This window comes from Sparus aurata, chromosome 8 (assembly GCF_900880675.1).
Source record: "Sparus aurata chromosome 8, fSpaAur1.1, whole genome shotgun sequence".
Lineage (NCBI taxonomy): Eukaryota > Metazoa > Chordata > Actinopteri > Spariformes > Sparidae > Sparus > Sparus aurata.
The window spans coordinates 10,088,898-10,112,771 of record NC_044194.1 but is presented as its reverse complement, the minus strand read 5'-3'; the positions used below and the strand labels follow the sequence as shown (position 1 = coordinate 10,112,771).

The 23,874-nt window shown below is 41.4% G+C and overlaps 1 protein-coding gene across 1 annotated transcript; it reads right to left on the bottom strand.

The window, feature by feature from the left end:
* Positions 1 to 762: 762 nt before the first annotated feature.
* On the bottom strand, positions 763 to 23,155 carry ano2a (anoctamin 2a). Its single transcript, XM_030426714.1, has 29 exons — positions 23,038 to 23,155; positions 18,245 to 18,411; positions 17,793 to 18,098; positions 16,244 to 16,339; positions 15,532 to 15,704; positions 15,195 to 15,249; positions 15,057 to 15,108; positions 14,848 to 14,903; positions 14,475 to 14,522; positions 13,618 to 13,682; positions 12,797 to 12,931; positions 12,533 to 12,693; positions 11,951 to 12,033; positions 11,386 to 11,397; positions 9,637 to 9,711; positions 9,475 to 9,531; positions 8,300 to 8,374; positions 7,771 to 7,972; positions 6,743 to 6,854; positions 6,590 to 6,647; positions 6,396 to 6,496; positions 6,136 to 6,299; positions 5,873 to 6,025; positions 5,588 to 5,640; positions 4,169 to 4,347; positions 3,848 to 3,953; positions 2,486 to 2,911; positions 2,143 to 2,287; positions 763 to 2,044 (listed from the first exon to the last, which is right to left on the bottom strand). Exons 2-29 carry the CDS (start codon positions 18,386 to 18,388, stop codon positions 1,359 to 1,361), a joined length of 3,978 nt encoding a protein of 1,325 aa, XP_030282574.1. The 5' UTR covers positions 18,389 to 18,411; positions 23,038 to 23,155; the 3' UTR covers positions 763 to 1,358.
* Between the last annotated feature and the right edge of the window lie 719 nt (positions 23,156 to 23,874).

Here is a 23,874-nt window from a genome sequence, read left to right as displayed (position 1 = left end):
ACCCACTCATAGCCAATATAACCACATAATTGAGGATTATGTATCAAAATCCCATTGTCATGCCTACAATATTATCACAATACCAGGCAATACTCTCTATCAAGCCCATGTTAATGTGTTATAAACAAACTGAACATAAAATGCACCTCAAGCCCTGTATAAGAGTCATTCGCCCTCATGAATATTCAGAATGCTTCATAGCAATAATCATAACAAACTATCAATAATTTTATGATGTGTTACAGGGTCAAGTATTAATACTTCAACAAGCAAACAGACAAACTACAAGCTGGTTCTACTAACTATAACTGGCCATTGTTTGCTTTGAGTGAAGTCACAGCAAATGAGCATATGAAACGCTGTACTTATTTTTAATAGGTGCTATGATACCATGAACAGATTACACAAATTAAATGTTTATAATGCATTATTGACATGTAATTCTGAGTTATGATCATTGTTATAAAGCATTATGAATCATATATTATAGTGCTTATAACTACGATTACGTAGCATATAGGCACATTATAATATATTATAGACTTGGGCTTCATAGAAAGTGTAGGCCTTTTATAATATAAAGAGTATTTGGTCAAACATCCCATATTTGATGTCGATCGCAGCATGTATGAAGTTTGTTTGAAGAGATTTTAAAACATCAACATTTATAATATATAGACCAAAAATATAGCACTTTTTCTTTTAAGGCCTTATTGCTCAGCTGTACCATGACCCTCAGCGTTCGAAAGGAAAAAACAAATGTCAAAAATATGTCTTTCTTTTATTATAATTTTACATTTTTTTATATATCAAAACCTCTAAAAATAAACAGTAGATCTACAAGAATAACTGCTGATACTAGCTGTGCTGTATATATTTCCTCTCGTCTGCAAGGCAGCACTGCTGCATGTGTGGGACTGAAGATAACAGAGGAGCAGTGGCTACTGAGCTGTGTCTGTGGGCAAAAACAAACCAACAAAAGAAAAAAAAAATAATACAACATCCAAAAAAAAAAAACAGAATAGAAAGTTTTCAGTCCAGTGGTGTTTTTTTTTTTTTTTTCCAGGCATGGCAGGGAGAATTTCAGAGCAGTCTTTCTCTGGATTGTCCAATACCCTCCTTGTCTAGACCAGCCCTAAACCACTCAGTAGTACAAAGATGTCTGTGAAGATTAAGAGGATAAAACAGATGCCCTGTTCATCAGGATGGTCTCTCCCCAGACCCCAGGTATTACGTATGCAGATAGTTAGTACAGATGGAGGGGTGAGGTTCCAGGACCAGACAGGAGAGGCTAATCTGGATAGTCCACCTCCCCCCATGCCATCCTCTATCCCTTTCCCTTGCTCTCCGGCTCGCCCTCATACTGCCGTGTTACGTTTCAGTTCACTGGGAGAAGGGGGGATGCGGTCCCCCAGCTTCGTAAAGCTGGTGGAGTGGCTAGGCTTGGCGGAGGGTTCCTCAGGACCGGGGGCTCTTTGTCGAGCAGGCAGTGTGGAGCACCGGGCTTTGCCCCTGGATCGAGGCTGTTGTGGCGGAGGGCCTTTCAGTGCAAATAGTTCACTGGGGGCTTTAGGCTGTTGGGCTGATGGGGACTGTTGGGCTGATGGGGACTGTTCAGGATGTGGAGATGTCGGTGTGACCGGTGTGCGTGGGAGAGACAAAGGGTTGGATGAGGTTGATAGCGAAGAGCCCAGGGGAACCAGGGGAGTGAGGGTGGGTGTCTGCTGGAACCTCGTGAGGCTGGTGGAGTGACTTGGCCGTGGCAGGCTGTAGCAAGCCTCAGCCCCTTTGTGGCGGGAAGGCAGGGTGGAGCAGCGGGCCTTTGCCCTTGAGCCCGACTCTCTCGGAGGAGGAGCAATTAGCGAGAAGAGCCTAGTGTCAATATCTGATGCAGTAATGTCTGCCCTGGAGCTCTTCAGACTCTGAGTGGAGCCTCTTTTAGATGACGGAAGTGATGGAGGCCCCTGGTCTCTCTGGTTGTCCTGTTTGGAGCCCGAGCGAGGAAGCTCTGTAGCTGTAGCTCTGCTGGGTGCCGGTTCTTCATCTGCATAAAATAGAGAAATTACGAGATGAAATTACTTAACAACCATTGACAATCAAAAGCAAGAAAAAGACAGTAAACATAAAGCTTTCTCCTCTCACCCAACAGGCCCAGCTCGCTCATGAAGGCGTCCAGATCGATAGTAAAATTCTCTTCTGCCTTCACTTTCTTCTCCTCTTCCTGTTTTTGTTCCCATTCTTCCTTTTCTTCCTCCTGTCTTTGTTCCCATCCTTCTTTCTCTTCTTCCTGTCTTTGTTCCCTTTCTTCTTTTTCCTTTTCATGTCTTTGTTCCCCTTCTTCTTTTTCCTTTTCATGTCTTTGTTCCCCTTCTTCTTTTTCCTTTTCATGTCTTTGTTCCCCTTCTTCTTTTTCCTCTTCATGTCTTTGTTCCCCTTCTTCTTTTTCCTCTCCCCCCTCTGGCTCATTATCCTCCTTTCCATCCACTTCAATCACTTCTTTATCTTTTTCCAGTTCTCCCTCCTCCACTTTTCCACCTTCATCTTCTCCTTCGCCTCCTTTCTCTTCCTGTGCAGTTTCTTCAGCTTCTTCGTATGGCCTCCCGATCTCTGGATCACTTTCACTGCCCCTTCTGGGTTCATCCAGATTGATCTCGACCTGTTCTGCTACCTCTTCCTCCACTTGCTGCTCCTCTTCTTCTTCGTCCGGTGGTGCCTCCACCACAATGTCTATTCTGGGGGGGAAGCAGGGGATGGAGCGTTTCGGGCAGTGAGACTTGACACGCGCTTCTTGGTCTTGATTCAGCAGAAACTCCATCAGCATCATGTTCTCTTTCTTCAGCTGTTCGCGCAGAGATCGCGGTACGTCCGGGATCATCCAGGCAACCAGCATGCTGAGGAACATGGCAAAGTTCTGTAGGGCAGAGGACATGGATTTAGTCTAATCACTGTATCGCTTGTCTTAACAGTTCTCCAATCAACACTGCACCACTACAACTTTATCAATCTGACTTACTGTCTTCTGTTATAGTTTTCCTCCAACAATAATGTATAATGACAAAAACTATAATGAAATGATGATAGGAACAAGCTCAAAGGGGCAGCAATAGCTCAGTCTGTAGGGACTTGGCTTGGGGACTTGAAGGTCGCCGGTTCAAGTCCCACCTGGACCAAGATAGAATGATGTGGACTGGCAGTTGGAGAGTGCTTGTTCACATCCTGGGCATTGCCGAGGTGCCCCTGAGCAAGACACCGACCCCTAACATTGCTCATTGGGCGCCGTAGCATGTGTGGCTGCCCCTTCGCTCATCTCCTCTACACTGCATGTGTGTGTTTGTGTGTGCGCACCTGTGTGTAATGTGAGTGGAAAAAAGTATTTCCCAATTTGGGATTATAATAGTATATAAAAAAAAAAAGATCAGCAGATACTCTAAGTCAGTGGTTATTTATCAGCACTTTGTATTGTATTGTATGTATTTCCTAAAACAGAGGCAAATTCTAGCTAAATAAATAAATAAACATATGTGTGATCAGACAACACATGTTATAGAATCTACAGATAGGTAGACAGGTATGTCTTGAGAGTTGGTACACCCTTTGTGTACATTGGGCTCATTGTATTGCATACAACAGTCTTAAACTCTCCCTAGAGTTTTTTTGTCCTTAAAGCTACATTATGTAACTTTTTTTTACCTCACAATAACTGCTTCAAAATCAGTGTGATGGCACAGTGTCTTGTAATATGATGTACGGTGTCTCTGTCTCAGCTATATTTGTTTCTGTATGTAACTGGGGTTACATACAGAAACAAGGGTAGGATCAAAGTGCATTATAAACATTATTTACATACCTGGAAGAATATGACAAAGGCCAACTTTGCAGCAAGGACAGACCAGTACTGTTTAGAGAAGGTGTAGGCATCAGGTTCCCACGGCGGGTCTCTGTAATCCTTATACCTGAAAAGCACCGTCAGAGTATGAGCAAAGAAAAACCACGATCAGACAAACAACTTCAGTTCTCAGAAGGATGTGCCTCGGGAAAACTCCTGCTACAAGTGTCAGATTTGGCATCCTTTCTGCCGTTTCTGAAAAAGGCAGAAAGGGTTAATCTGCCAGGCTCAAAGACTTAAAGCGAAATCCAGGTAGGTCAAGGTTAAGGGAGTCAATCTGACCTGCACACGGAGACTCCGGTGAAGAGGGTGGTGGTGGGCGCGGTGCCAGCAGGGAAGTTGCTGATATTAAAGTAGGACAGTGAGTGCTCTGTGAAGCCATTCATGGTGCCATTCACACTGTACATGTACTGGAAAACCATTCGTGGAACAAACTCCGACGTGAAGGAGATGACGAAAGCCTGAGAAGACAAACAAAGAGCGTTAATGACATGAAATATCATCATTATATGCCAGATACTGTACTGGGTTTGGACCATGATTTTTGAGTTCAGTTGCTGAATGATTTATTTACTTATACACTGAATCATTGAGGCAGACTCTGACATAGACTTAAAGACACCCTGTGAGGTTTTTGACCACTAGTAGAGCTACAGAAGAGTTTTCACAAGCTGTTCCTGTTTTGTGTCATGATTGACAAGCCTCTTCTCATTTCTCTATGTTGTGCCTCCTTGTCTTCTCCCTTCTCCATCTTCTTGTCTTTGAACCTGGAGAGGAGGCTTGCAGGAGAAGCTATGAGCGAGGATGCACTGTTGTCCTTTTGATGCTCATATTCCGGTTCATAATTTTAATTTGGGTTACTACTAGAATAGGTTTGTTTTAGCTCCTGTGTCTTTAAGGCTCCCCCTCCTGAATACCCCAGTCTGCTCTGATTGGTCAGCGCACACATTTCCGACCCTTTGCTGCCAACAACAACAGAGCAGCTGTGCTAAATCAATTCTTATTTGCCTCGGGGCATTAATTATTCAAATGTGTGACATTGTGACATAATGTGATGTCACAAAGTCACAGATTTAAAGACGAGACTACTGACGAGGCGTTTCAAGGGGCAGCGTTTTCTGTGGGAAAGAGGAGCTTCTGTCGGTGAGGGCTTTGACCTTTTTAACTTTCAAGTTCTTTTACATGCACAGGAACACGTAAAACAATGAGGGAGTCATATGATCGGTCTCCTTGAATAAAAGGCCTGCTGCCTCGACTCCTCTCTCCTCGTATCTCTTCCTCGGTTCCTCCACTCACATCTCAGACAGGAAAGACTAAAACACGAGGAGATGAGGCGGGGAAAGGAATTGAGGACACGAAAGGAGAGGAGACATTTCTTCCACTGGTTGATTGACAGCTGGTGGCAGTAACATGTCAAGAAGATTAGAAAAATGCACCAACAAACACAAAGAAGAAGAAGAAGAAGACTACCAGCTAACAAAAATATGTCATTTCACATTAAAACTCCACAGAGCATCTTTAACGCATCACAAGAGTTCACTGACCCTTTAAAAATGAACTAGCAATACTTAAGACTGAACTCTTCTGAAGACTTGAAGATGTAAAAAAGGAGTTAGATAAATGTATTTACTTGTCTGCCGTACTATAGGTCAAAGGTTATGTGCACAGTTGACATACACACTCACTCACTAACACACTTACATTGGTAATGACAGAGAACTTGCTGATTCCACAGAGAATGTTGTACCAAATCCCTGGAGACAGCATGTGCAAGAAGAGACACAAAGAGGGAAAGGGATGTGTGTCCATCCATGTTTGTGTGCGTGTGTGTGAAAGTGACAGACAGACATGGAGACAAAGAGACACAAAATGGAGGGGCAGAGCGGAGTAAAGGAAAAGAAAAGTGATTAAAAAGTTACAGGATAGCTAATTTCACATTCACACAGAGACTGACAGAGTGGACATGCTCTCATACGTCATACGTACCTATGTCTTTGCACCTCACGGCGTCAGGCCGCCGGATCTCGGTGACAAATTTTGCGGCGTCGAGGCGAATCTCAATGACGTTGTTCAGCAGGGCGAATGCCGGCGCCAGCGGGAAGGAGGCGACGAACAGAGACACAAACCCGTACTGGATTACTATAAATATCAAAACACACATGCAAGCAAGGACACATTGTTAAATAAAAAAACGTATATTTTATGTGATTGGAGAAGTGAGTGACTCAGTGAATTAAAGAGAGACTCACTCATCTCCATGTACTCTGGGCTCACGCCTTCAAAGGGCTCTAGGGTGAAATCTTTGTCAAACTGTTGCTTCGGTCTCTTCTCTTCTTCATTCTCCTCGTTGTTTTCTGCTGCCCTTTTCTTTACTTTTTCCTCCTGTATTGTTCTGTACATCTTTTTCAGCTTACTGCAAAAAAATGGAGTCAGAGCAAAGATGGTGTAGACTGGATATTCAGTGGACGAGGGATGTAATGTGTGGCTGTAGGAGTGAAACTGTACGTACGGTATGAGAACCTCAAACACGTTGTTTTGGATGAGCTGCTTTCCGAGCATGATCATGCTGAGCTGGATGCACAACTCGATGAGGCAGCCTGGTGGAGCACACTGTGGGGAAATAAAAGACAAAGAAGTACATTTACCGTACATTTACACACACACACAAGAACATCAACCAGCTATTTGCGTTACTGGACCTACCTCCTCCATGCGATAGTCTCCAAAGACATAAACATAATCCCCAGGCCGCCCAGCAAACCTGTATGTAGGGAGGACAAGGTCACATGATAAGAAAAGAAAGATAGACGCTGGTGTGAACTGGGTGAAGTGAGACTTTATAAAACACACACAAACCTGCCCTTGAAGAAGGCCACATAGAATATAGGTGCAAAGGCGTTCATGGATTTGAGAAAGAAAGACTTGAAGATGAGCCTCTCTTCAAACTCTTCCTTTGTTTTAGGAAGTTCTGTTGGGAAAGAGACACAACATTTGTCAGACACACTCGATCACTTTTTTCAGATGAAGCTGCGCTTTGTAAATCAGCAACATGGCCTTTCATGCTGAAATAACCTGTGTTGTACAGTGTGAGAATTTATAACCAATAGCTAATGCATGCAATCGAATTAAAAATACATACTACAACCTCAAACAGAATGACCCTGACCCTGGAATTGCGCAAAATGTCCATTTAATCCACTCTGCAACAGTTTTTACTGTAAAATGCAAAGGGGAATTTATGGCTTTCCAATCTTTTCCTTGCCCATTTGTGGCACTCTGTTGCTGTTCCCAATATTTTTTTCTCATCTCATTAGATTTCAGAGCGAGACTTCTTCTTGAGCAAGACTTGTTACAAAAAAGGATCATACGCTAAAAGTTCTATCTCTGTAGGAATAGTTTCCATAATGTTGTCAGACATTAATAACGTGTGACCAATTGGACCATTTCAAAAACCTTTGGCAAGTATGAATCATTTACACACTGTCACACATTAACATGGGGATCTAAAATACAGGGATTCCTCTTAAAGGAAATCTACCAATGGAACAAATTGTCAAGACTTGGATATCGATAAAAAGCTACTTTCTGGGTGATTGTGTCTTATATCTAGTGTCATGAGCTATTCCAACTAGAAATTAGACATTTTATGAATAATATATACAATATTTTGAGCGTTAGCACTGTTTATGCACTGTGCCATCTTTTAATTGAGACTAGCACTTAAACATTTTCTTTCAAGTAAAATTTCATCTGGTCTTTTATCCCACTTATTTTGCCACATTCAGTCTCCGGTGTGCAGTTCATCAGCCAAAGTGTAGGCACAATAAATAAAAATATGGCTTCCTATTTAATGCTTTGCTTAATAACAGCATTCAGTACAATACCCAGTTCAGTCAGCCACACGGCGATCGCTCCATAGACCTCCTCCAACACCAGAACGACCAGCATGTTCAGGATGATGCCTGTGGTGGTGACGGTCATCCTCACGCTGGCCTTGGCTTCAGGATCAGGGTTCATGGACCAAACGCTTAACATGCAGATACGATAAACTGCCACCCCGAACACAGCCGAGAAGGTCACGAAGATCTGAACACACACAACACACGTGCAAACAAAAGTCAGAAGACAAGACTTTTCTTTGATACAAATGCTTCATGTTGACAGTTTGTTTTTAATATTTGGTCAATGTAAATATCCATTATTACATTATCTAATGATTTATTTTCTATTCCATCATTATCACAGTTTTACCTTATCTTATCTTATCTTATCTCTGTTATTTGGACTTTAACCAAGTGCACTGAATGACACAACAAAAAATTTAAACCATTCCAACAATAAAAAGGGATCAACAAAGAGACAGACGCAGGTTAGATAAGCGATAATATAAGGTATAGCGTATAAATGCAGTACCAGAAAAAGTAAGGTGGACACATTGATGAGATAACCGTAGAGGTGATCCTCGATGTCCAGGGACTCTGGCTCTGGCTGTAAGGACAAAACAGGCAGATTACGTGCAGCACGAACAGAAACGCACACATATTGGTCTACGCTTCAAAGCTAAACTCTGTATTGTTTCCACCTGGAGCATATTTTCAGTTGTTTGTGTCTCCAAGTGACTAATAATAATAATAATAATAATAATAATAATAATAATAAACTTTATTTAAAAAGCACTTTTCAAAACACAGTCACAAAGTGCTTTACATGGTTACTAACGGGGACAACATTATCTAAACCGGTCTAGTATTAGCGAGGGCGCTGCAGCTGCTGCAGCAGCCGGCAGCTGCGAATGGGCTACACAGGAATTAAAGAAATCAAGCAACGACAGAGAAAAACAGTTTTTTCTCTGTTGTTTACTTTCCATAATATTGTCAGACTCTTATTATAACAATCTGAACCTATCAGTTGCAAAAATAAGCATTTGTAGTAGACGTATACTTTGACAGTGTGTGGTTGCCCCAAAGGATTACACTGAGGCCCTGGTTTAAGGCTGTCAGCTGCAGCGGCCTCACTCAACACTAGATACATTTGAAAAATGTTGTCCTCATTAGGCACTTAGGCACAAAAATTAGGGTAAATAAAGTCCAGGTTGCATGCGCAGTCTGTGATTTGCCGGAATGCTCTGCACAGACACATACAAACAGACAGACAAACACACACACGCATTATGTTTTCTGTCTGCCAGGTGCATGTTTGCCATCTGAAAGGACAGAAATCCCCTCCCCTTCTTCCTCTCCCTCCTCCCTTGTCTCTGTCCATCAGTAATCTGGGCTAATCTCAGGCAGGTAAGCAGCTTTGGACTCAACCACACACTGTGGGTGAAGGGGGTTTCTTCTTTATGTACGGACATAAACTCATACAGGCTGAGTTTGTATATAATAACTTTATTGTTGGGCTAGACAGGCTGTAATATTTGCTTAGATGCAGTCAGTTTACCGTTTACTGACTGTGGTGTATTTGAAGCAGTGAGATCCGTGTTAGAATTCACTTTGAGGTAAGTTTAAATCACCTCGGTGTGCCAGCCCAGCCCCCCTGTCCAACTCTGTCAACATGACGTCCTATCACACAGAGCAGAGCAGTCCTACCTGGGAGGCCAGCATCCGGTCCGTTTCTCCATCGACACCATCTCCAGCCTGAGCCGTCTGCAACATAGTGATATCACAGAGTGAGACCTATGTGTGCAGTTTGTGTTACGAGTAATAAAATTGTACCTGAAACACACAAACACAGACACTCAGGTTCATTACCTTCTTCCTCGACTGTGCTTTCATCTTCGCTTTTTTCTCCTGTAGAGCTTCTTCATATTCAGGCCTCAGCTCCTCCTGCAGCACACACATACGCATGTTAAAAACAGGGACAAATAACCTTAAATCACACTGTATTTGTTTCGGCTATTCACAGCTGTACAGCATGGAGTCAACAGGAACTACGGCTCAAAATGAACCTAAGGCTACAAATTCACAAAACACAGCTGCAGTTTCTTCTTTTTGACAGCTGTTGCATGATATCTGCAGTCAATGATGAAAGGTAAGAAAGAACTATACTTAAGTGTAATTTTGAGGTACCTGTAGTTTAATGGAGTTTTTTCAATTTATGCAATTTTACATTCAGAGGCAAATATTTGATTATTGCAGGAAGATTATTATTTTAGTTACTAATCTACATGCAAAATAAATGCTCAGTTAATAAACATTGATGCACTATTGATTAATTATAGGTTATTTGTTCTAGAAAAAAGACGAAATGCTGCTTACACAATCACGCAAATGTAACTAGAGTGGCATCAGTAGAGACCTCACAGACCTCTGCCAAGGCCCAACATTTCCCTTTAAGTTAAAGCCTAATCCAGTATCACATACACATATTTAAATCCACTAGATCTACATTGTTTATTGGGATTGGACCCACTCATAGATACCAGCCACCTATAATTTTATAGTTTTTCATTCCCTGAGAAGTTAACAAAAATCTTGCAATTTTAAAGAATGTTAGAGGAAAATTGCTGGATACGTAAACAAACAAACAAACAAACAGACAAACAGACAGCTGAAAAACGCTACCGTCTTGGTAGAGGTATTAATAATCCAATAATATAATGTCACATTGACTGAGGTTGGTCAGTTAACCACTTTTCCTTTTGATGAATAAAACTTTCCTTCTTCCAATTCGTCAGATTTTTACTTGTAGTGGAGAGATATCACCCTGGGACTAGTGCTACTTTCACAGATCTGAATACTTCTTCCACCATTTTTTTGTTTTTTTCTGCAGTTTTTAGTCCCCTGTTCATGAGTCAGAGTTTAGTGAGCTTGTATCTGTAGCCTGAGGAGGTTGTAGCCTACAACGAGACATGTTCAAGTTATAGCCTCACAACATAATGTTACCTAAAAAATATTGCTATTTTAAAAGTGAGCTGACTAATTCTGATTGTATCATCTGTTCAGACATAAAAAGGGGTTTATTTTATTTAAAAAATATTGATATATAACATATAATACACTGTCATGAACATGAATGAGGCTTCATGAATTTAATTTATGAAGTGTCAATTGGTCAATTTTGTTATTGTATTGGAATGAGGGTTAACTGGCTGAATGACTCAAAAAGCGTTAGAAACGTTGTTGTTTACTGTTTCCTGTTACATAGGAATACATTATTCACTACAGTGACAAGTAAACAGGAAGTCTCATGGAAAGTATGCTTCTCAAAAGTGAAAAAACTAAAAAAGTGAAGCAAGTTGCAGATCAAGAATGCCGATTGCAAACTACCACCACGAACCAACTGAGAGTCTATAAGTCATTATCAATCGAGAAACTACATGATATTTGGACGCAAACTGTATTTTTATTTTTTTTAAAAATTCTGGGGGGGGGGGTGACTGACTGTCATTATCTGATGTTAAACTGCTTAAGTTATTACCAATGCAAAAATAATAAAGCTTCTTAAACCAGATTCTGATTCCACTGGGAGGGTAAATGGGTGCAGACGCTCGGACTCACCTGGACTCGCTCCTTCAGGGCAGCAGAGACAGAAATACATGAGAGAGACACGCAGAGATAAACAGACGGACAGAGCCAGAGTGACAGGGGAGAGAGAGAGAGAGAGAGACCGTGTTTATGTTGCGACCCCATTGCGTCATCTTATGCAGCAAGTACACCGCTTTAAGAACAGGCCAATCCCATTAGGATCCTTCACAGAGCAGAGAGTCATGTTAATGCATGCATACATGAGTCGCCTCAAGTATACAGTATGTGCACACCATGTGTGTAGGCTGAGGGGAGGACACTGCCTCTGAGACTTATGATAATCTTCACAACAAACCACAACTGATCACTGTCATCATGGCTGACCTGAGCCGTGAGGTGAACACGCTCACTCTGACTGACTTGGCACTTTAACAGACAGGAGATCATACTGTACCTGTGTGTTTTATTGTGTATAGTGTATAGTGTTTGCATATTGTGTATAGTACTTTTTTATATCTATATTTTCCTGTACATTTGATCTATCTATCTATCTATCTATCTATCTATCTATGTGGTACTCTCAAATTTATTTTTGTACCTCCTCATCCTCCAAGCTCGTCAGGTCCCAGGCGTGTTTCAGACACATCTGTCGCCTTTTCCAGTGCTCAAGGAAACAGGCAGCTACGAGAAGATGTAAAATAAAATTATTACATTTTGCAAGAATGTTTTAAACGTGCTCGAGAGCTTACTGCATGTGGAGCAACAGATTTATGAAAGCCTTCCTAGCCCGAACGATATGTATTAAAATTGTGTTATCGGGGCAGAAATATTAAGATGGTCTAACAAAAAGCTAGCTAACCAAATGTCGACAAATATTCAGCCGCTGATAATAATGATTATGTGGTAAAGCATTTGAAGCTGAATGCGTACATAGCATTAACGTCCACTAAGGGTCAAACACACATCAGAGTTGGCCCACATGTGCATGGCATGTGCAGCTTGTGATTGAAATCTATTCACTTACTCCAAAGCCTTCATAAAAGCCTACTGCCTATCTTACTGCATGTATCTTAAATAATAATAAGTAAATAGTTTAATTATGTAGTGCCTGGACTGGTGACATACACCTGCTGCTTTATAATGTGCACTATCAGGAAAGTGTTACGAAACATACACTTACCCCACAGAGACATGAAAATAGCAAACAGGACGGTGGCTCCATTGTCAAACAGGTACGACGCTCGGGCCAGTGAGCACACCGTACTCAGGCGCCAGTAGTCGCACACTCCATCACACAGTGGACACATGGTGATGTTCAGGTTGTCATCACATGTCTCCTCGCTGAAATATACAAATGGAAATTAATATAAATGCGCGTACATTGACAGCGATGAGATGATGAGTCATTGCTAAAGTTACGTTTGAAGAACTTGTGTCTGCTTACCTTGGCACATTGGCATCCACAGTGAATATGCCGTACAGGAAGACAATGATGCCCAGTACAGAGGGAGGGATGAGGAGCTGGGTATAAACACCCAGCCAGGCAAAATACAACCCAATCTGCTCTCCAAAGTACTTCCTGTGGAAAGAAAAGGAAATGTATCAACCAGCAATTAGCAGGACCTAGGGACAGTGATGTCCTACAGTCGGTCCACCTCTGCTCCAGAGTTGTAAACAGTTTCCCCCCCAGGTACAGGTCAAATTATAAACATGAAGTCTAGTCCCACTTTTTTCTTTAAAGCAACCACTTCATCCATTAAAAGATCTTGCTGAAGTATTGGCTTCTTTTCCATTAAAAGTTGCTGCAGGATTTCAATCTTTTTGCAAACCCCTTGACCTTTCCTCTAACACCACTACCCACACAAATGTTCTACATCTTTAAAGCAATGTCAAAATCTAAGTGGCAGAAAACAAGAAGCTTTAATGACCACTTTCATCCAACTCAGAGTAGAGATCCTTTCAATTATTTTATGCTTTCTATTAGCTGTCATCTTCCACTACCTTTTGGCCAAAGTAGCTTTATACATGAGAAATGATTAATTAAATACAAAGTAATTTGCTGAGTGCACTTAGTGTACTTTTTTTTTTTGTACGATTTTAATAACCCAGTAGCCTTTTCACTAGCAACGCTGTCAGATAAAACTCTTTATATTCAGCCCCACTGGTATGTCTTTATGAACAGCAAAATCATCAGTATATTTGTAAAAGCCAACACTTGCAGTCTTAAGTTTTAGCTAAAATATTCATTTATGTCTGTCTCAGTACCTGATCAGGTCCACAGGCTGGTATTTATGCATGACTCCATAGTTCGCCCATTCTTCATGGAGGAGCTGACGGACATCAGAGATAAGGGTAAAACACAAGTTAAAGACAACTATAATTCAATACAGGATACAAATGTCAGAATAGATTTGGATTGTTCATATACTGTCTTCCCAAGTCTCTAATCTATTAACAACAACTCAAGCATAATGTAAATAAGCTTCAAATGACCAATCATTATTATTATTCCACAAATTCTTCAAATCATTCTTTGTTGTCCAAACCTACCCATAATGAGGGTTGACCGCAAACATTTGGGATGGATGCACTTATGTGTTAATGCTCGTATCCACTAATGTAGCGCTGAGCAGCTAACCTTGAGCAGAAATAAGAGGCCAGGAAGCCCAGATTTATTTAATTCTCCAGCTAATAGGTGCTGACCCAAGTGATATCACCTGCAGCAATTTATTAGATTTTAGTAAGCTGCTTGTGGAGCCACAAAACGGACGATAAAATGAGTTTTATAGGCCTGTGTGTACATTAAACATCCAGCTCAAACTACACTGTCACATTCAGATTTGTCTGGCCTCACGTTGTAAAAAGATCACGTCTGATGTATTTTTGACAGGTCTGAGGCTCAGACGCCAGAGGTCTGCTTCCTAAACCACCACATACTAAAAGATGACAGGCACTGACTGATGACGCCCCATTTTGCAAGATCAGGACAAGCTCATCATCAGCTGTCATCGGGCTTTTAATAGTGTTATCTGTTCCAGCCTGAAGGAGAATGACTTGTATCATCTTCAGTGACTCTTCTTACATTAGTGTTGTTTGAAAAGACTCGAGGCTTCTTATCTCACCTGTCTGTCATTTCGCTGATCTTTCTGTCCTCTCCTTGTGAACGACCCCTGAAGAAAAGTATTTCGTTATCAGCTCTTTACACGACATGACATATTTTATCCATAATCATAATTGTAGCTCAAGGTTCTGAACAGTATTTCTCTGCTTAAACTGTTCATACTCATCCCTTCTTCCCCATTTATCTCCATAAAGCTACTGCATACTGCCAATACTGACTAACCTGTATAATGTCCATTACAAACAGTGGATGTAACACACACCAAAATATCATAATAAATGGATTTTGTGACATCTACAGTTTATAGAATATATGCATGAGTTGAGTTCCTTTTTCTTGTTTTGCAATGAAGTTGATATTTCTGTTATACTCACATCATGTAGAGGGAAGGCAGAGTCATAGACACCCCGAGCCAATAATGAGCTGATGCCTTGGGACGCAAAGAGGAAGTGTGACACATTGTGACTGGCAGTAATTTGACAGATAGCATACGGACACAAGCAGCATTAAAATCGGACTTGACAGCACGCATATGAATGGTATGAAAAAAGGAGAATGAAGCCACAGAAAAGTTGAAGCTCACCAGTTGTTTGGCAAGTTTGTCTGCAGGTAGTGCGTGAAATAATCTCAGCCACCTAGAAGCAAACATAGCAAATGGTATGTGAGATCAAACGCACGTGCAAATCACAATAAATTAGAGGATGTTTGTTTCTGAACTCACTATTCTGCTGCGGGTTGCATTGTCGAATACGGTTTCTGTTGATTTGATGTCATACCTGCAGGAAATGACAAGAAGCAGACCCAATGTAAGCATTCAATATTCTAAATATTCACCAGTTTTAGATCAATGAGCCAAGACTATTACACTGATCTTGCCACTTCCTGTGTCCCCACTAGCACATAGATTCATTAATTTACATTTCAGAGGTGTGAACGGTAAAAATTCTATATATGTAAGAGCTCTTGCACTAAAATATCTGCGTGTCACCAGACAAAGGTGACACCTCAAAAGGGTACGTCCAATTTATATCTCTGTGCGTGTGTGTCCAGGTACTCACAGATGGAGCTTGTCCCTGATAAATGCGTGTTTGAGGGTTTTGAAATGGACATGTGTCTGTGAGTCCTTTTGGATGTCAAAGTCGGGGACGTCTGGTTGAAACGGTATGTTGACTTTGGTCACGAAGGAATCCCATATCCCGGCGATTCCCATCCGTTTCCTCAGTTCACACTTCTGCTCAGTGAAAAGACACATGGACAACAGTTAGATCGAATCTGCTTAGTCACACACTATACACCCTAGTAGCATTCTGACATACAACTCCTCAATCTTAAAGGAGACATATCATGCTAACTTTCAGGTTCATTATTATATTTTAGGTGGCTGTATTCCCCCCCTCTGTCTGAAACGCTCTGCTTTAAACGCCAGTCTCTTTAAAGTCCGCCTCCTGAATACCCAGTCTGCTCTGATTGGTCAGCTCACACATGCCTGAGCCAGCACCGCTCAGAGTGCTTAAGGTCGGCTCCGTCAGCTTCCAGTTAGCTTCAATTCTACCCTGTATATAGTGGCAGGTTGACATAATGTGTTGTCACAAAGTCATGGAATAAAAAGGCGGTACTACTAACGAGGCGAAATGAGCTCTGGGAACTTTCAAGACAATTTACATGCAAGAACCTGAATGAAAGGAAATCCAAGCACAATAGGTCTCCTTTTAAAGGTGCACTCATACATAAAACTATAACATCAGAGACCACTGTGTGTAATCGACTGACCTTTTTCACAGCAACTTTGATCTTCTGAAGTTCTGCCTCTCGACTGAGTATCGGCCACGGGATGTGCAGCCGAATGAACCCCAGGCCGGTTGCCCTCTGTGCATGAACACACAGATTAATAAGAACACCTGACCATAAAAAAACACTACATGCATAACTTTTTAATATCAACCAGACAGATTTGGATTACAGGTGCATTTTTGCCGTAGGCCTACGCGGACAGATTAACTGGGCAACTGCCTCCTTCCCTCTCTTTGGATTCTCATGTAACTGCTCTTGCTACTTGCCCTGAGACAGCTTGATGAGCCTCCTCTAAACCTGTAAGCATGCTACTTTGTGTTATAGTGACGCTGTTTTGTGGGGAATCCCATTATTTCAAGCCCAGAAACCGTCAAATCCTCCAAAGTGTAGGAAACGAGCCCAGATAATTATCACCTATTAGGACAGGTACCAGCTGAGAGCCACAGCAATGTAGCCAATTATCCATTTTGATCATGTAAGAAGGTGAAAAAGCTTTCAGCTCGTTGCTGGACCGACCACCGAATTGCAACCTGTCCTTGCAATTACTGTAATGATCCGAACGCAATTAAGATGCACCAGCAACACCTGCTACACCTCTAATGTTTGTGCGCAATTTTCCGATGGTAGCATTTAAATCTATCATAGATCCTTCCCACTCACCACAGTCTGCACTAGTGTCAAGCTAGAAAATACCAAAATTATAATGTCAAAATGAAGTTACATCTAAATAAAAACAAAGTTACTGACAGATCCTTGACAGGAAATATCAAAGATCTTAAATCCTGTGATTGGATGGCTGCCAACATTTTTACCAAATGATGCTACATAATTTTCTGCCAATGCTGACAAAACCTTAATTGCACATTTGTGAAGAAAAACTACTGTAAACATGTTCTCGTCTACGTAAACAACACAACTTAGCAGATTCTTTCTCTGATCCTCAACACTGAATCTAAAATGGATTCGCCGCTGTTCACTTCCCAGAAACGTCACCCTAATTCATACTTGGCCCCAGTTAGAAAGCTACGGACACATGTATTTTCAGGACACAGTGATACCCATTCAACCCATCAATTGCCCCCCACACAGTATGCGTTCATGTGCCAGCGCGCGCACTTCCGAGTAGTGGATCACTCTCTAATAAGGCCCTATAATCTGGCCTTTGGCTTCACACTTACGGTCAGCGGTCTTAATCCTCAACCAAAACAGCAGCTGATGTGACCGACAAGCATCTCATACATACGGACGCAAACACACACGGATACACACACGCGCAAACATGTACCCGCTTATTGTTGCTAAACTTTACAATAAAATACAACCGATTCTAACAAGCTCTCTCTTTAATTACGGTGCAGGCAGGTCCTCAAGGTTCAGAAGACAGACTGAGACTTATCCTTAACCTGTTTGGAAGCCATCCAGTCACAGGATTTAAGGTCGAATCACTTAAGGACAGCTCTGACCCAATGATGTCTTTAATAGTGTACTGGAATTGCAAGAAAATGTAATGTCAGTGCAGAGTACACACCTCTTTGTCACGCTCGATCTGTAGTCCAGCCTCCAGGAGACCTGCCTCAAACTCCTCCCTCATTAAAGCCTTCTCCTCTTCGGACAGCCTTGGCTCCTCCACCTCTCCGGCAGGTGCACCTGCTTCCCCAGACTCCGCTTCCGTTTCCCATCGGCCCAGTATCGGTATTGGTATACTCCCATTGGATGTGATGGAAAGGCGTGGCTTGGACGACTGCCTTTTCTTGTATTTGTAGCAAAGGATGTAGTCCACTTTCCTCTTGCCGTCAGAGAAAAAAAGCCCAGGGCCTAGATCGATGCCGGACTCCTATACAAACACGCAAAAGCAAACGCAGGTAATGAATGAATGCATGAATGCATGATGAGGGTTACAAGCAGCAAATTCACAGAGTAATACAGTGTAAAGAGCATGCAAACTAGACAAACTAGGTTTGGATTCAGAGGAGACCGTACCGGAGGAGGTGGCTCATGGTCAGGGGGATTGATCGGACCTCCATTGGCGGCATCAAGCCCAAGCCCGGACAGCGATCGGGCCAATGAAACAAGCTTCGCCGAGTGAATGGACGACGACTCACTCATTTCTGTGGTGACAGGCATACGTTCTTTTCCGTTTCATCCCTCTGATGATACATGAAAAGGAAAAACAGGAGGTCAATGAAATTTGGATAACCATGCAGAAAAATGTGTGGTGCCATTCCTCCCAGTAGGATCACACTGATTTAGCACATAAGTCCCAATTTTTCTGCATTATGACCTGTGAAAGGGAAGTGATGTCGTACGGCAACCATTCACTGTTTTGAGATCAATCTTTTACAGAGAATGAGTTTCTTCTTCATTTAATATAAATAATTTTTACTGGCCTTAAAATTGGAAATGATTTAATTAGTCACAAGAACAAAAGCAGAAACCAGAGCGGAGCCGACAAACGTGAGCAGAAATTCCTGTTACCATGGAAACCCTCCAGTGCCACTTGGGGAAAAAAATTGACAACATTTTAAAATAATTCTAATATTACCTGTGGGCTGTTTTTCTCATGAAAATGACTTTTGAATAATGAGACTATTTCATAGCTAGGATATTTATATGTTTTTTATTTATCTGCTAAATACTTGACAGAGTCCCAAACTGTAAAGCTCTTTTATTCAAACAAAATACTAGTTCATATTTAATTGTCAACTTTTTAATCACTATTTTTGCATCTTGAATGTATTTTATCCCTCTTTATATATTTATTTGTCAAAACACTGTGGCAAACTCCTCACATGTGAAAACCTACCCGGCAACAGAAGGGGATGCATGATGGACTTTTTTCATCCGTTACAGATAAACGTTAAATAAACGATAATTTATTTGTGTTATTCAAGTGTGAATTCTTACAGGATACTTTGCTAATCAAGTTACATAACTTTAATAGTGTCGTGTTTTATTATACATTTAGGTTACAGACCTCATTGTTTAACAGGAAATTAGTAACTATCACTACCCTGCCGATATAAATCATGCATCACCAAAATAAAGTCTTATATAATAAAGAGGTGCTACCTCAGATATTGAATTTTACTTTTATCTTGCATAATAAATTACACTACAAAGCAAAACTGATACTTTGCTTCTCTCACGGGATCTCATAAATGTATGACATGTTCTGTAATGTTTATCAGAAATTTGGCCATAAATGAAATTAATAAAATAAAGTGAATCCTTAACTTATATGGGCAGAATTGCAGTTAATATTTACATTACCATAGACTATGCTACTACATTTGTCTTTAAAAGAACAGGCTTTCTATAAATAAAGTATCTGTAGAGAGTTGATGATGCCCCGTGGTACTGATTTATTGTTCAGATCAACTTCAGGTTGCTTTTACTTTCAAATATCTCGTTGAAAAATCACACAGTAGTGGCTGTTTGAGAATGACAGATCAACTGTAAGCCAAAGTTAAGCTGTCTCATCTCTTTTTTTTCACCCAAATGAAGCTGTAGGCTCAGATTAAGCTCACGCTGCAATCCAAGCGGCACAGCTTACAATCTGCTGGGGTAATTTGGATACTGGGCTCCATTCTTTGGAGATCAAAAAGTGGAAGTGTGAGGAGACGGCCGAGGACCGAGGTCTGCACACTACGAGAAGCACATGAGCGTCCGCGAGCTTGAAGACATACAGCGTGAGACATTTCATAAAGTGTGGGTGCACAAAATGACACAATTAATCAGTTAAATTCTCAACTGTTCCACAAGCTCAGACACAACAAGACAGATGACTGTTATGGCACCGGCATCATTTTTTGAAATTCTTTTTTTTATGATTTTAAGTTAAGTTTTAAGTTAATTATTAAGTTAAAATCATGTGTTCTACTGTCATGACCTTGTTAGTAAAGCTCCAGGTTTCATAGCTGAGAGTAAATACAACATGTTAACGCTCTTATACATTCAAATTTTTCCCGATAACAAATAGTGGACATTTCTTATTTATACTGGCATGTTTATGTCATGTTTGTCATCGAATGACTCTAGTTTTACAGAGAGACATTTGACTCCACTTTTCCTTGTCATTCATACATTTCAAAATGCAAAAGTCTGTTCTTTCATCACATTTCATTCAAGAAAATATTAAAGTATGCGGTGGTGTCCACCTTTGAGGACAGAGTCAGTAACAGAGCTGCACAGAGTCCTCCATCAGTGTGTATTATCGCTGGTGACAGAGAGAGGGGATTGCAAAAATGCGCGATTATCCCACAACTCATCACATTCATGCCAGGAGACATTTTAAATGCACCAACAGCCATCCAAATAATGTACACACAACACATGCAGAGCGCTCCAACAGCCAATCCCCTTACACATATGGAAACGGTTCCCCGCTAATCCGAGTTTACCATGTGTTAGCAAACACGGAGCCGAGATCGAAATGGAGAATATGTCACTCAGAGTTCAGCAGGTCAAAGACTTAATGTAAGTTATCCATCGGGTAGCAGGGATATTTAAATCAGTGGTTACCAAACGGTTTGGATTTTGACCCTCTAAAAACAAAGTGATGTCTGCTTGTCATCCACTGCTACACGTTACAGACATGTTGCTTTGCCTTATGAGGATGTTTGGTGAGTGATTTCTAAAAAAAAAAAAAATGCAACTCCCTGGAGAGATGGGTGATCGTTGAGTTTAATCCCCAGGTCGTCAAATATTGATGCTTTGGGTTTGCAGCTGCAGTCAGACAACAACCCAAAATGTATTTGACGACCTGGGGATGGGTCAGACCTGAGGAGGTGAAAGTATAAAAAACAACATTTAGATAAAATTCAGGAAAGTGTGAGATCATGTTGTGTTAACAGAATCTACATGTCTTGTTTCTTATCCTTTCAGCTCTCTTGTAATGACTCAGATTCACGCTGGGTCCCCAGATGACAACTCTGCAGATGTGTTTATAGATTAAATCTATAAAGTCGTTGCATCCTTCAAGTGCTGCTGTGGAGGTTTCTGGAGAAACATGAAGAGTTTGTTTATCTCATCCCATGTGTGGTGCATCAATCACTTAATTCATTCAATAGTCATGATGCCTTTTTTCCCCCCAATCACTGCTATTGCTGTAACTCCAAGGAATTTGTACTACTCATGTTAATCAATATGCATGCACTCTTTTAACTGGCAGCCATGATTTTCATCATCTTTTTTCTTATTCTCACTATTCACGTGAGGACACAAATCATGTTTTCTGGATATGTTATAAAGGATCTAGGGCGCGCAGGTGGTCGAGTGGTTAGAGCGCATGCCATATACGCAGCCGACCCCGGTTCAATTCCAGCCGGAGGTCCTTTGCTGCATGTCACATCCCCCTCTCGTTCCCATATTTCCTATCTGTCTACTGCTTAATAAAGGTGTCTATGCCGAAAAAATCTAAAAAAAAAAAAAAAAGGATCTAGAAATTAGACTTATCTGACCAAGACTTATATCTCAGATACACGACAACATAAAAGAAAAGATCAAATCAGCAGCTAACTTTTCCAGTGTTTTCTGTTGCTTCTAGCAGAAACAGTTTCACTAGGAAAGGACACAATGATACATGAATGCACTATTATACTCAAGGAAACAAACCGTCTGTGTTATTATATAAAAGGGGTTCTCAGCGAATCTTCCAGCTAAATGAAGTGATTCTGAGCTCGAGGACAGCAGACTTTCAAAGAAATAAAGGATATTTTTTACAGCCTTTAATTATGAAACCAAACAGTTTTTTTTTTTATTATTATAAAATGGGCTGGAGTTGCATTCCAAGACACAGAAATGCCAAAATTGCTCTTTTTCACATGGCTGTTCACCAGCATGAGCACAAATCACAACATAGATGCCCAATATTAGTCAAAGTCAGCACATACCTTATTGTGTTTTATCAACTACATTTTGACTCAAAGTTCTCACCTGAGCATCGGCACTTTCTGTATTCATTTCAAGGCCTGAATCGTGTTGGTTGTGTGCCCGTCCTGCCTGTCCACTGTGGCACAGGAGGAGTGCGCAAATGCGTCCAAGTGTGCGTCTCAGCGCGAGGCTTAAAGGTCTGTAAGCTTGCTGACAGCTCAAGAGCAGAGGCAAGAGGGTCAGCTGTACCCTCACATTAACATTAACGGGACAGAGGGCAACAGGGGAGAGGTCTAATACTGTCTCTCCTGAAATACAGCAGATTACACATCGCTAATTTTAACAGCTGCCCGCAGCATTCTAACGCCACGAGGGGAGAAACACCCAACTCAAACAAACACTTGGAGGTTGAATTTCTGTCACGAACGCAGCGAAACCTTCACTCCGGCACCTGTCCGGATACTAATTCAAGTCAGAAACAGCGAGCAGCTCAGACTACATCAAACTAATTGATTTTTCCATTTGGACTAATTAATCTGCCAGTTGTCGGGAGCTGCTTATTCGACAAATATGTGTTTAATTAAACGCTCAACAGTTGTGCGCAACCCAGATGGTCGGATGGAAAAAAAAACAAAAACGCCTTCGCACCGTGAAACGCGCCACTGCAGCCACAGGAGAGGCCGAGAGGGGGTTTAAAGACGAGAAAAGTTGTTCGGGTCAGCCTTTTGTTTACGAAGCAGTGCGCACACCGAGCAGCTACACTTCAAACAATTAAGTGCCCAAAAAGAAGAAGACGCAGTCAGAGCGCAGAGAAGGGAACAGAAACAAGGCAGCTCAGGTGACACAGGTCGCGTTTAAACCGCGCGTCGGCCGAAATAAAGGTGGAAAAAAGTGGGACTCACCAGTGCTCGTGGAGGATCAGCTCTTCGCTGTGGAGATGGATGACAAGACGCGCGAGGTGCACAGCCTGGCGAGGGGCTGAGATGGTGGACAATCCGCGCGCGCTCCCGCAACCCCTGGCTTAACACGCGCGCGCCCAGGGCGGCTAATTCCCCTGACAGCTTTCATACGGGAGGGTAGGAAAGGTGTCATGCATATTATTACGGATGCGAGAGCAGTGTGTGCGTGCGTGCGTGTGTGTGCGTGTGTGTGTGTGCGTGTGTGTGTGTGTGTGTGTAAGCCAGAGAGGGAAGAAAGAGCTTACAGGTGACGAGACGTGAATGTATACCTCGCCTACCCTCTGCAGGCGTAAGGTGCCAGATGACAGAAACAAAGTAAATCATTTTGGGAATTATTTTATTATTGATTATTTATTTATTTACTTTTCAATAAAGTAGCAGCCAAAACCCCCAAAAACGTTCACATTAATTTTTTTGTGGAGATAAAAATCTTCTTCATCATCATCATCTTCTTCTTCTTCTTCTTCTTCTCATTATTATTATTATTATTATTATTATTATTATTATTATTATTATTATTACTGCAGTAACTATTTGCTTTTGTGCATTACAACTACTTACTGAATGTGAAGCATTTATTTATTGTACTTTAAATTTTATCATAACCTCCAACAATTTGTTCCAGCACCTTGAATCACGGTGCTTTTTTCACCCAGTCATTTTCACATATAAACATTCCTCCTTCTCTTTCCTATTAACTTATAAAATCCCTCAGTCAGAGTTTCATCTAACCGTGTGAAGCATTTTCGGTGGTGGAAGGAATCAAAAGTAACAAAACTG